Genomic DNA, 13,989 nt, shown 5'->3' on the forward strand with positions numbered 1-13,989 from the left:
CCTCCCCTCAAACAGGTCAATGTAATACGAGGGAAAATGAATTTGAGCATTCAGCAAAAAATAACTCGAGCCCAGTTTCGCAAAACATTTTTAGACTTTCAAAACAGAAATAAAACTTTATTTTTGCACTGGTCAACGGGGATGATGTCTGGGTACATTGTTATGACCTTGATAGTAAGCAGGAGAACATGCCATGGAAGAATACTGACTCTCGACCCACAAATACCGTTTTAAGGAAAAAATCAGCCGTCAAGGTGAACGCAACCGCTTTTTAGGGCTCAGAAGGAATTCTAACCCTGGACTTTTTGGCTCTGAGAACGACGATAACTGGGGCTTATAATGCAGAAATTTCGAAATTTAATGCATAGCGGCTACACAGAAAACTTGAATAATAAAATCGCGTCGCTTGCTACTTTTCCACATGAAAAATCCAGTTCAAACATCCAAAGTTTCGTAGGATGCCATTTTAATCCTAATGGTGGCAGAGTTATTTCATCCCCCGTTCATTCGAGGTCTTAGCCTTAGTGACTATTACCCATTTCGACATTTAAAACAAAACCTCAGGGGGACGAGATTTTAAATGATTTATGAGGTGAACACAGCAATTTTGTCGCTTTTTGACTACCAAGACTAAAAAAATTATGTGGACGAGAAGAGTATTTAAAATTCGAGCGGACCAAGTGTGATGACCTCGCAAACGTTTATATCGAAAAGTGATAAGATAAATATTTCAAATATATTCCGGCATCATGGTCAGAACGGATACTTTCCGTGGTCCCCTCGTACATACATTCATATGTACTTTGTAAATATCTATTTCAACGATGTGAGACGATTTTTTGCTAAATAAAGAAGGTGAATCACAAAAAAATCAGAACATTAAATTAAAAAATTTAAATTTTGCAAATACTCTTAAGTATTTTTATGGTTTTTATTCGTAAATATTTGGCGTTCTTTTTGTAATGATTAAATATGTACATATTTCTGCAATTTTTGATAAATGCATATCCGTCCTCTGGTGATGATTTATTTTCTGACTTACGTAGTAATATGCATTAGGCTATTTGTGTATTTCTATGTAAACATGCATCTATTATACCTACTACTGCCATATATTATGTCTCACGCATTCCGCGCTCCAAAAACATCGGTAGAAGTTACGTTACCCAGTTGTACTATTTTTTATTGAATTCCCCATGCAATTGTCCATCAGAAACCATGCTCCGAAATTCTTTGTGATACAAGGTGCTAAAATGACAGATCGGACAAATCGAGGGGTTGCAATTTTTCAGAAACATTTTGGTAAACATAAAAATCCGGCATTTTTCAATGGCTCATTAAAAATCGGAACTAAACGCAAAGTGGTCGACCGTACCATAAAATGATCCACTAATATTGGTGGTGTTTATAGCCGAAAACCGAGTTGACGGGAATGGTCAAAAAGGTCACAAAAAAATCATGAAGGCGCGCAAAACCTGAATTCGGCCGAATTCATGCCGGACCCAAAGAAAAATTCCCCTACAAAAGAACGGGCCAAGTAAAACTACGTCCCAGGCCCCTAAACTCGGCCTTGGACTTATGTTTTTAAGATGTGAAAAGAAACACTTGCTAACTTCACGCCAAGTAAAAATAGGACCCTCAAAAGCCGGGCACTGATCATGCGGTACGCGCTTGAAAAATGGAAATAAGTATTTTTGAAAAATTAGTAAACTTTCACAATTGAGGGTATATAAAATCAGCAAAAGCACTTTGTCCACACCCCACCAGTCCATATTATTCATAAAAAATTTAAAAATAGTAATCAGACCCACCATCCAGATTCTGTGATTTTTTTATTCGGCGTAGATTGGATTTGGTCAAAAAAGTGAATTTTCTTCCTCTAGGGGTGAAATTTCTTGTCAAATAATATTTTTTGAAGTTGTTGAGCGAATGGGAGAACCACTGGACTACACCCTATTAAAAAATAGCCACTAGATGTTCGAGCAGGGCTCAGATCCTCCTCATAAGGCCAAAATATTAAAAATGGGGTAAAATTCCAAAATTTCTGACTCCATTTCGGATCAAGGATAAAATTCATTGTGGCCGAACCTCAATCTTCTGGAATATGACATGTGGTCCAAACTGAAGCTATATACATGTGCTAAACCACATACAAGTTTTAAATCCGAGAAAAAAATCTGTCGCTTAGAAATGAGACTAATATTCCTTGGAATGAGTGCGTACCACGAGTGAGATGTGGATACCTAGACTTTGGGCTCTTGTAGCTTCGAAAGGAGGAAATTTTAAAATCTGCTTGGTATGTTTTGTAGGGAATTTAATGGGCTTTCTCGTTATATCGTTATTTTTTAAAAATTCAATAAACTGAGTGGGCTACATTAATTTGTGTAGTGGTCAAAACTTATGGCAGTACTAGGTATATATAACTTCCTTGATACGTACATACATACCAAAAAAGTAGATCCATATTTAGTGTATCATGCATATATTACTTATGCAACTAAAAAAACGACCAAACATACATAAGGAAAACTTATTTCAGTAATTTAGACACAAAATGCATGTAAGCATTCAATTGGATTTGTAACCTGTCTGACCAAGGTCATATTTACGTGTTCAATTAGTTTACTCGTTAAATTATACCTGCCTTTCCACGTGAACCTTATTTCTAACAATAAGGCAATGGGAATAATCCCATATTAACTACGTATATACATACTCAAGTAAGGAGGATAAAATATAAACTAACCTTAACCTAGACGATTGAAAATGATGGACATCGTCAATTGTACAACAATTATGTCCAGGTTAGTCTGCCTGGCCTTTACATATGCCCTTCTAAATACGTGATCCATCGTTATTGGTTCATTAAGGATGGATCATGCGGAAGGTTGAGTTAATGTATATTTATTGCCAATAAATATAAATTTATTGGCAATAAACCTTGAACAACCTTGAACTACAACCTAGAACTTTTCGAATATTACTGCGTGTTAAAAACTTCAAAAACATGTTTCTGTGGAAGGAATTGAATTCTTTGATTAATGAAAAACCAACTTTAGTGAAATCTTAAACTAAAGATATTTTTGTAAGTTTATGAAATCTCTAAAAGCAAACTCCGGTGAAGTTTTAAATTTTTAAAAAATATTGCGGACGAGTTTCTAATACCAAAGTCAAGTAACCAATCACAATTTATCGAAATTTTCAAATTGAAAAAGTTCCAAAATTAAAAAAAACCACATGTTTTGGCTAGAAAACAATTTACAATGAAAGTATTGGGCTTAAATTAGCGAATTCAGACAGGCAAAAAACATTGGGAATGCTTACTTTTCTTGTGAAAAAAATAAAATTGGTCCCGTGTGCTTCTGGATTTTAATATATAAAATACGTACATTTTGATTTCTCTCGCTGTGCTCGTTAAAAATCGAATTATTAGTTCTTGTACGATTTTAAAATATGATTACAGCTTTTCACGCCTCGTAAAAATTATTTGCATAAAATATAAGAACTATATGAGAAAAATTTGAGGAAAGTATGAGAAAAATATGAGAAAACTTAGGGGCGCTAAAATATATTTTGCCTGGGTAAATATTTGGGGTCGCACGGGCACTGTTTATTAGATCGATTACATCAGCATCGGAGGACAATGTATATTTCTTAACATATTTAGAGCGTACTCACGTCAACTTTCGCATATTGAGTATTTATTGAAAAATATGTAACTTGCATGGCTTTGCGAGATTGTGCAAAACTATTGCCGGAAAACCACGGGATTATTTTTTTCATATGTTAACCCAGCATAGCAAATGAGCAAGTTGTATTTCTCACATCACCAGCCAGCGAAATTTTAGAGATGCATGGACACAACTTAAAAATTGGTGCTTTATACATAAGTAAAAGCTTTGAGAGATTGGTCAAGTCATATTTTGTGAATCCCGTTACGACACAAGTTTTTCTCACTTTGTAAGGTTGCAAAATAATTTTTCATACGAAATAAGGCATTGTCGTGAGTATGCTCAAACATAGACATGATTGGAAGGTAAATCCTATTCACACTCTAAATAAAAGCTGTGCAAAAGGTTGAGTAAAAACGATGATGATCCAGTAATGTGGTAAAATTTATACCATGGTTGATACAAATTTCATACCAATTGGACATATTCTACACAACGGTTGGATAACTCTACTCGACTCTTGTGTCATCCTCTTTTTTTTTACTCAACCTTGGCTACATTTTATTCTATTTTTATTTAGAGTGTATGCAAGCCTTAAAATTTTATTGATGACTATGAACATCTCATACAACCATTACTGACGTCATAATGGAACACAACTGTGCTTTATAAGTATGTATAAGACACCGGCTATACCACATACTCACACAGTCTGGAACTGACAAAAGATATGTGCATACAATATAATTTTGTTTATGTACATACTCCAAAAGCAACCAAATAATGTCGGCCTCATTTTCGGAAATAATATCGAACCCTCCTATGTTGGATGGGGTCATTATCGGTGCCGGTTTTTCTGGTTTGTACACACTCTGGAAACTCCGAGAGGTTGGATTCTCCGTCAAAATCTTGGAACTGGGATCTGCAATTGGAGGCACGTGGTAATTAGAAAACTAACCTGTACATTCCATATTTTAAAGGAAATCGCTCTTAGAAATCCAGTATTTAAACAATACCAACTGGTGTTCATGTATGACTCATGGTGTTGATAAGCAATACCGTGTAGTACCAGATCGCTATGAAAGTTTTATCATATCGATAGGAAATTGTTACGGAGCGGTATAATTCTAATACCGCAAGTGGTAAAATTTTTAAACCGAAAAACCAATACATACATACATATCTGCGTGAGTATCCAAAATTTCTAACAGTGCAGCAATTACAAATCACACTTAATGATCTTTAGGTATCACAATCGCTACCCCGGGGCTCGGGTAGACAGCGGCATTCCGATTTATCAACTTTCCATAGAGAAAGCCTGGTCAAATTTCGAATGGAGCGAGAAGTTCCCAGGGAGAGAAGAAATCCTCCGATATTTCGAACACCTCGATAAAACCCTCGACCTCCGGAAGGACATCGAATTCAATACTCGTGTCGTATCTGCCACTTTTGACGAATCACTACATCTCTGGGAAGTCAAAACGCTGTCCGGCAGATCAATGCTGACGAGACACTTAATCCTTTGTGTTGGATCCTGTTCTAAAAAATACATCCCAGAATTTTCAGGATTAAACAAATTTCGCGGTCAACTCTACCATTCTGCTGATTGGCCAGAAGAAAATGTCCCCCTGAGGGGAAAACATGTCGCCGTGGTGGGGACGGGTGCTTCTGGGGTGCAGATCATTCAAGAAATTGGACCCATCGTCGACCATCTCACTGTGTATCAACGAACCCCTAATCTAGCCTTGCCACTGCGTCAAACTAAATCTCGCGATGTCCCTTTCGCACAACGCTCCCAATATAAAGAAGCCTTTGCCAAGACACGGACAACATTTGGCGGCATGGATTTCGACTTCGCTCCTAAAACGTTTTCTGATTCGACGCCACAGCAGAGAAAATCTTTGTACGAGTCGACCTGGGCCATAGGCGGATTCAACTTTGCTTTAGCCAACTACGCCGAAATATATTTCGATCAATCCGCCAACAATGCAGTTTACGCTTTCTGGCGGGACAAGGTGAGACAGCGGGTGAAGAATGAGGCAACCCGAGATTTACTCGCCCCTCTCGTCCAACCTCACCCCTTCGGGACGAAACGGCCCTCCCTGGAACAATCCTATTACGAAGTCTTTAACCAGAATAACGTCGACCTTATTAACGTTAAGGAGTCGCCCATCCTGGAAATTATACCGACCGGGATTAAAACGGCGGATGGGCGTCACGTTGAGGTCGACGTGATCATTCTCGCCACGGGATTCGACACCAATACTGGGGGAATTTTAAACATTTCCATCAAAAATGGAGGGGGGACCTCCATTGCGGAAAAGTGGGGGCAGAGGACATCTACTTTTTTGGGCATTACGGTTTCCGGGTTTCCAAACATGTTTCTACTTTATGGACCGCAGGCTCCCACTGCTTTCTCGAACGGGCCGACGTGTATCGAAATTCAGGCGGATTGGATGATCGACTTGATGGTGGATATGCGCTCGAAGAAGCGGGCGCGGGTGGAGGCGGATAAACAAGCGGAAGACGTCTGGGTCGCGATGGTGCGACATGTTTGGGAAATAAGCTTGTTTCGAAAGGCGGAGTCGTGGTATCAGGGGGCAAATATTCCAGGGAAGAGGAGAGAACCTCTAAATTTTGCGGGGGGAATTCCCGCTTATAGGAAAACTTTGAATGAGTGTAGGGACGAGGGGTATAGGGGACTTCATTTTAAGTGATACACTATTACATACACTCGAAATAAAAATTTGTCGAATCAACACCGCCGGTGTCAATATATAACCTAACCGCCTTGGTTACAATGTTGAATCCGAGTTATGATGATTTTGATACAGGTAGTTATAATGTTGTGACCCGACGGAAAAAAAATCATTACTACTCGGAATCACAATTGTAACCAAGGCGGTTAAGTCATATATTGACACCGTTTTGTTTTGAGTGGTGTAGAAACCAAGTGTTAAAATAATACCAAGTATATGTATAGTATTTATTATTGTTGTTTCCATGAAATCATTTTACATATATTTATTTCGAAAAAGCGTATATGTATAGTATTCATACATATGTAGATATATGACTCTACACAAGTGGTATTTATAAGCAACATTGTGCAGAAGTAGCTCGGTATTAAAGCTTTACCATATCGGCTGGGAATTTTTAGTTACCGGTATAATTTAGTTGTATATTTCAATAACTGTATGCTACTTGCATTCCAGGAGAACATATTTTTTTTAATAATCCAAGTGAATACCTACATAAGCAACTTCATAATCGAAATTGCAAATTTTGCCCAAAGTCTGGCAGGTTGACACCATTATTATTGATAAATTTTCTGCTCATGTCCTTTATTCCAAGTAATTGAACACATATTACATATAAAAAAATTTGCAACTATATTTTCTAATCTACTCTATACAAAGAAATAAATACGTATGTAATCTATAAATCTAATCTACATAGAATCATTTGCTCTCCAAGTTGAGAGAATTTCACGCAGCCTAAAATTGTGCTAAATATTTTCTGCTAAATATGATTAATTTTTTGTCTGGAATAATAAAATAATAGTTATTCTTTGCCTATTGTGCAATAACCTCATTAAACATTCCACTGTATAGGAGTTTTGAAATTGAATTTTTGTTTCAACTTCCCAGTTCCTTCCGTCACGTATGTATACTTATATTAATGCATGCACATACATAAGCCCATGCGTCGCCTTCTCGAATTATTACTAGATACATATATACATACATATGTATATATGTGTGTCACACTGACTTGTAGTGCAATGCGTATGTATGTGTATGCGTGCTACTGACTAGTACATATGTAAGAGATGTAATAAAGTTCCGATCTCGCCAGTTTGAAACGAATGTCATTCCAGAGTCCAGGAGTCCATGACATGAGTCATTTTTGGGGTTCAGTCCGTGGTCTCTTTCTCTAAATATGCATCTTCCTACGTCTCTCGTGTCTCAACTCCCCCACTTATTTACACCATACTTTCTCCTCGAGAAAGGAGAATAGCATCCTTCATAATACTTTTCTTCGCCCTAACCTTAACCACTCAGAACATGTCGCCTGTCACATTTATTTATGTTCATGTATGATAAAACGACTGACGAAATATTCTGACCGAATTACTCATCAAACGAGCGAAAGATTAGGTATATTAGTTTCCTTGCTAGACGATGTAATACGCCCAAATTATCTATTTATTTATGTAGCTAATGAAATAAATTATCAGGAATTATCTGCCCATTTCTATATCTTTGGCGTGGTCAGAACCTTGTCGCTATGTATGTATGTACAGGCATATAAATACATACATATGCACATATATACAAACACATACTTCATGGCTAGATGTGCACATAGATAAGCCATGCATACGTCACGCATCATGATTAAACACCCAATTTATTAAGAATAGTTGATATTAGAATTATGTAGCACGCATTATCCGCCATCAATTTGTCAGTCCTGCAAACCTTTTGGACAAAAATAGTCACCATTTTTCCGCAATGCATCCAACCAACGAGCTCAAAATTCAAAAGGACACTAAATACGTTCCCACTTGCGCCAGTGTGTACGTTCCCTTCTATCAATTGTTCCGAAATGGGGGAATTTACCCTTATTCGTTCGAGTTTTACCCGGTCCCAGAGAATTTCAAAGGGGTGCGCCTCCTTCGCAAACTAGGGACAGAAACGTCCGGGAAGTTTGTGGTGTTTAACAGAATCGTGATGCTGATCCATATTTTGCAATGGGCCTACCTCGTGGGTCAATTGGTGCGGCAAATTTTTTCCTCAAATTCAGATGCTGGCACGGTGCTGAATTTAGTCGCGTTGACGGGCACTTGCAGTTTGGGGTTGGTTATCGTGGTCAAGTATTATCGAGATGGGGAGTCCATTTGTGAATTGATTACGGAAGTTGATGCGGTAGAGGCGGAAATATATGGTGAGTTCCAGATACATATTTTAAGGTGATAACCCGGTATTAATATGTACTACATATTAAATGATGTAAAATTTGCAAAATGCCGTATTTTCTCCACCGGCCAGCAGTGGCTTTGAAAAAAAACATTATATAAAAGGTGTTAAGAAGTAAGATGCATATTTCAAAATTCTTGCATTCGACATTGAAAATTTTAATGGATACTGAAATGTTAGGCAAAAAATGTCTGGATAGCCTGAAAAAAACAGAGTTCGGAAGTTCGAAAAAAATGGTTTCAGAATTCATTTGCCAACTTGCCCATTTCCAAGACTAGTACTCACTCAGTTCGAAATTTGCTTTCAAGTTATGTTGCCACGCTAAATAACATGCAAGCCTGTAAAGAATGCCCATAATGTACATAAATAAATATTGGAAGTAATTTAATGTCTCCCCAAAACAATGGGAATCACCCTCCAAATATTTAAGAAGTTACCTAAGTGGAAAGCAACCTCTTAATGCTCAAAATTTTCCCTCCTGTTAAATGGAAGGAGCCTCTCATTTTGCATATCGTAATTCTATGTAATTTTTTTAACGGTGATGGGTCTTATTATATTTTTGACTCAATAACTTTGGAAGCTTCAGTCCTGACTCTAAGTTTGATAGTCTATTCTCATCTTCTGCTTCGTTTCAATTAAAAAATCGCTAACATTACTAGAAAATTAAATTTTGATAACGATTCATACTCTGGGTCTGATGACAGGCCCAGTAACACAAAATAGAAAACCTACAGTTAGGAGTGGCAATCCGATCCGAGAAAATCCGATCCGAAATCCGCGGATTGGGATCGGATCGGATTGTATTTATATTATATTTTCCCTGATCCGATCCTAATCCGGTCGGATCGGATTGACTGCTTAATCCGATCGGATCAATCCGAAACTGGTCATCGGATCTCGGATCGGATTTCGGATTGGCGAATTTATTTCACATTCCCCCAAAATGTACACACTAGCACTGCGTATAAACTGGGTCTCACTTCACTGGTTCATAATTCGATATAGTGATTTCTCGATGTAAACGGGATGGATTTTCTACACTCCAAAATCAAGTACCCATGATTAACAATGGTGGTGGGTTGAAATTAAAAATCAAATCTATCCGGTTTAGTTATAGAATCCACAATAGTTTGAACAATATCTTGCATGCGCATGTTTTACCCGTCGCGGAATTTTTAAATCATTTTTAAATAATTTTTAAATAATCATTCAGCCTGGAAAATTCTTATTTCGGCTGAAAGATTCAGCCGAAGTCGGAATTTTTAAAACGCTAATTTTTTGAATTTTAACCAGGTTGCAGAAATTAAACATGTTTGCTTAAAATTGCTTAAGTCATTGAAATCATTTTTATAAGGTCTCATCTACAATTTATTGCTTATTAAGATAAAGGACAGAAATTTTCAGGGTATTTCTGAATATTGAAAGACGCACAAAATCCTAAATGGATTAACTTTAAAAGCTTTTGATGGGGTCTTTTTTTTAAATGAATTAATTGTTTAATGTTATTTTTGAATATCACTAAATAATCAAATTAGGCTCATAAATCGTTCATTTGTAGCAAATCATGGTTGGTATTATTTCTTTGTTACTTTATATTATAGACAGTAACTTCAATAACAAATTTCGTGCCGAGCTGGTTGAGGAAAGTTGATAAATTTCAGTTCCAATTCAATGTTCCAATATGATTCATGAATTGCTTAAAAATATGAATTACCTAGGCGGGTACCCGGTACTGACAATGCGATGGTGTGAAGTGTAACCCTCCGATTTGGTTGAAATTCGAAATTATATGGTCCATGTCAATACAACCAACGTTTCTTCAGCCAGCTTGTGAGATGGTCAAAATTTGGCAAAATATCTTAGGTCAAAGTTCAAAAACTGGCGATTTTCACCAGGCGGAGGACGCAAACTGAACTTCCATTCTCTTCCAGTGCCCAAAATTGCACATTTTTAAACTTTAACCACAAATATTTTTCAAAATTTTGACCATCGCACAAACTGCCTGAAGAAACGTTGGTTGTATTGGCATGGACCACTTAATTTCGAAATTTCAACCAAATTGGAGGGTTACAATTCACACCATCGCATTGTGAGTTAAATGACGAAGCAGGGTATCAAGTTACCCGAAAAATACATATATTTTATCAAATTATCGGATTACAATCCGATCCGATCCGAAATCCGACGGATCAATCCGAGTCGGATCGGATTGAGTGTTTAATCCGAATCGGATTGATCCGAACACCTGCTTAATCCGAACCGGATCAATCCGAAGCCGTCACAATCCGATCCGATCCGACGGATTGCCACTCCTACCTACAGTATACAGACATCATTTAGCCTGAATGAGGTACAGAGTCCGCTTCTAAATTGTTGTCAGAATTGACCGACGAATTATTACCAACCTCCGTTGTGGGGATGATTAAATGTTTGTTAGATATTTTCTATTATTTGCCAACAAATTTTTGAAGTATTAAGAAGTCTTTCCCCTTGACCAATGGGGTTTCTTTAAAATCTTAAACTTCCAAGGATGTATGTGTTACCCAGAAGTAGCTTTTACCCACCATACTAAATTTTTTAAGATGAAAATAGCAACTTTTTAAAAAGGGTATAGGTCACCCTCAAGGGTCACTGCACTGTTAGAAATCCGGTATAGTCATGCAGGTCTTGATTTCTCGGTATTAAAGTTGCTACCGCTTGGTATTAAAATTATACCGGTCCGTAAAAATTTGATACCGATATTGTAAAACTTTAATACCGGGTTATTACTACACGGTATTATTTATCAATACCACGTTGGTAGAGTCTCATATTGCTCACTTTTCACTTCATACTCATTTCTGAGAAGCGATAAAGAATTTAAGATTAAAACCTACTCCAAGCAACTTTGCGGAACCTTTTAAGATGACATTATTCACTGAAAGTCGGACTCCTAATATCCAATATTGCTTGACAACTTTACATTTCTAACCATGTTGCCTAATATCAAATATGTGATATATTATTAACTTCGTATCAAATTTCAGCCTCCAGCAGCAAATTTGGAACTTTTCTATGACATTTAAATTTTATTACGGTACACCCGATCCACCTAAACGATCCCCACCGACCAACCACTTGACCGATCATGCCCATCTCCGAAGTCAACCTTACAGTTTGCCCGAAGATGAAGTATGCAAAATTTGAAGTAGATAGCTTTTGTTTAAAGAGAGTTATCGTGCCTACAGACGGACAGACAGACATCTTGACAAATCTTTAAGGCCATCTTAAAAGGCCTAAAAATTCGGCATTATCACGTACCGAATTTCACGTTTTTAAGGCAATTTCTGAAAATCGTAACCCTTTAGTTCGATTTTACTGCACTGTTTGGAATGGTTGACATGCACGTGTGCCAGTTTTTTTAAGAACTGGTACTGTATATTTGTAAAGATGTACTTCGGAAAGTTCAAAACATTTTTTTATGTTGTCCTGAAGCCAAAACTGTACCACTTTGTATCGAGAGAAACGTGGGTGGAGGACCTTTTAAGTCCACAAAAGCCTTGATTGCCATGTAGTTTTTAAAAATGGTTGTTTTTATGGAAGCGTTAACTCTAATTGTAAATTAATGATACGCTTTTTACATAAAATTCCAAAATTATATGTTGCAGATACGTCTATTATTTAAGAGGTAGTTTGCCACCAAAATCCTAATTCAAAAATAACATTAGGAGGTAGGGTTCAATGGAGGGTACTTCTGAAATATTGGGAGGGTACTTCCCATTTTTTTGGAGAGGCATTAAATGTATGCCATAAATATTGTGATTCTGAAGTCAGTAAGCTTGATAGAATTTTTTTAATGTTCAAAATTTAACCTATTATTTTGAAAATTATCTCAAATTAATGCACCATTTTTCCAGAAAAATACAAGTCCTCCCTCCCTCCCGGTAAGAAGATTCACAACCATGAACCCGAATTTCGTTCCCTCCTCTTTCGAATGTTCATCTTCTCCATAACCGGAGCCACAGTGACGATAATCAAGCACTTGAAGGACCCCATGTCACCCGTCTTCATGTACAACGTTCTCTCCAAAATCTCATCTTCCCCCTGTTACAACTCCGTCTTCCTCACGATCTCCGTCACCTTTCAAGGTCTTTACATAATTTACGATTTAGGATTCATGGTCCAACTTGCCGCCACGTGTCTCAACTTTTGCCGAATATTGGAAACCTGCATCGGCCTGATATCCTTCCGGGAAGAAAAATCCGGGAAGTTTGAATTGTTGGCGGAAATGGAGCAATCCTTGGCATATTATAAACGCTTGGACGAATTAGTGACACAATGTAATAAATTGTTCGCTTGGGTTTTAGCCATTTCATTTGGTGGGTACTCCTTGATGGGTTGTATTGTCGCATATTTGCCAATACATTACTGGACTTCGTCAAGCCCGTTAAGTTTGCTGGGATATGTTTTCCTCTTTTTCACAGTAGTGTACATTTTTTGTCGCGTAATTCCCGGCATGGGTGAGGTTTACGAGGTTTCGAAAAGTTTCCAGATGTCGTGGCTGAGAGGGGTGGCGTACTCGAGGGGGAGTTTGAATCTGGTTGTGGAACAGAAGAATTATTTGGAATTGCTGAAGATGAGATTGGACGCGTGCATTCCGTTCGGATTTCGGTGTGGAAATTTTTTCATTATTAATACTGCTACGATTTTGACCTTCTTTTCAGCCATTTCGACATATTTGATCATCATGCTTCAGTTTGGTATTAAGTAACAAACGTGACTAATAAGGCGAGTAATAAGATTTTGTGGAGATTAAAATTAGTGTAGGTTGCACCTCACCTGTATACCTTGTTCGTATTATTTTCAAAAATATTTATAATTTTAGAACTTAATGGTAAGCTTAAACTACATTCATGCATAGTTAATAAAATTATCTGCGTATTGCTATGCACACAGATTCATAGTTTTATTAGTATCGTGTAGTATTTTCCTGTACAAGAATTAGCCAATCCTTGTCTAATTGAATTTGAAATAATACAAGAAACACGTTAGAAAATATTACACTGATAATAAATAATTATTGCAAATTGCAATAAAAACGTGTAATTACTTGTCTCACATTTTTTGATATGCACATATGTACATGTGTATACAACATATCTACATTTAAAATATGTACATCTTAATGCATATATACATATGTATATATACATATACATACATATAATGTACTTATTTTTACAAATAAATTAAACATGTATGTGTAAAAATAAATACGAAAACATTTATAAATTCATGACGCTCTAACATTTGTATGCAAAACAAGAGAACAAAGCCTCCAACGCGTTGCAACGGCA

General features: G+C 37.0%; 2 protein-coding genes across 2 annotated transcripts; both read left to right on the forward strand.

Moving 5' to 3' along the window:
- The first annotated feature begins 4,454 nt into the window (after positions 1–4,454).
- LOC110857445 (baeyer-Villiger monooxygenase) lies at positions 4,455–6,388 on the forward strand. The gene is made up of 2 exons (XM_022106040.1): positions 4,455–4,612; positions 4,918–6,388. The coding sequence occupies exons 1-2, from the start codon at positions 4,455–4,457 to the stop codon at positions 6,386–6,388; spliced, it is 1,629 nt and encodes a 542-aa protein (XP_021961732.1).
- Positions 6,389–12,610: 6,222 nt separating this feature from the next.
- LOC118438094 lies at positions 12,611–13,430 on the forward strand. Its single transcript, XM_035857853.1, has one exon. The coding sequence runs from the start codon at positions 12,627–12,629 to the stop codon at positions 13,401–13,403; it is 777 nt and encodes a 258-aa protein (XP_035713746.1). The 5' UTR covers positions 12,611–12,626; the 3' UTR covers positions 13,404–13,430.
- The last annotated feature ends 559 nt before the right edge of the window (positions 13,431–13,989 follow it).

Source organism: Folsomia candida, unplaced genomic scaffold (assembly GCF_002217175.1).
Source record: "Folsomia candida strain VU population unplaced genomic scaffold, ASM221717v1 Fcan01_Sc018, whole genome shotgun sequence".
NCBI classification, from domain to species: Eukaryota; Metazoa; Arthropoda; class Collembola; order Entomobryomorpha; family Isotomidae; genus Folsomia; species Folsomia candida.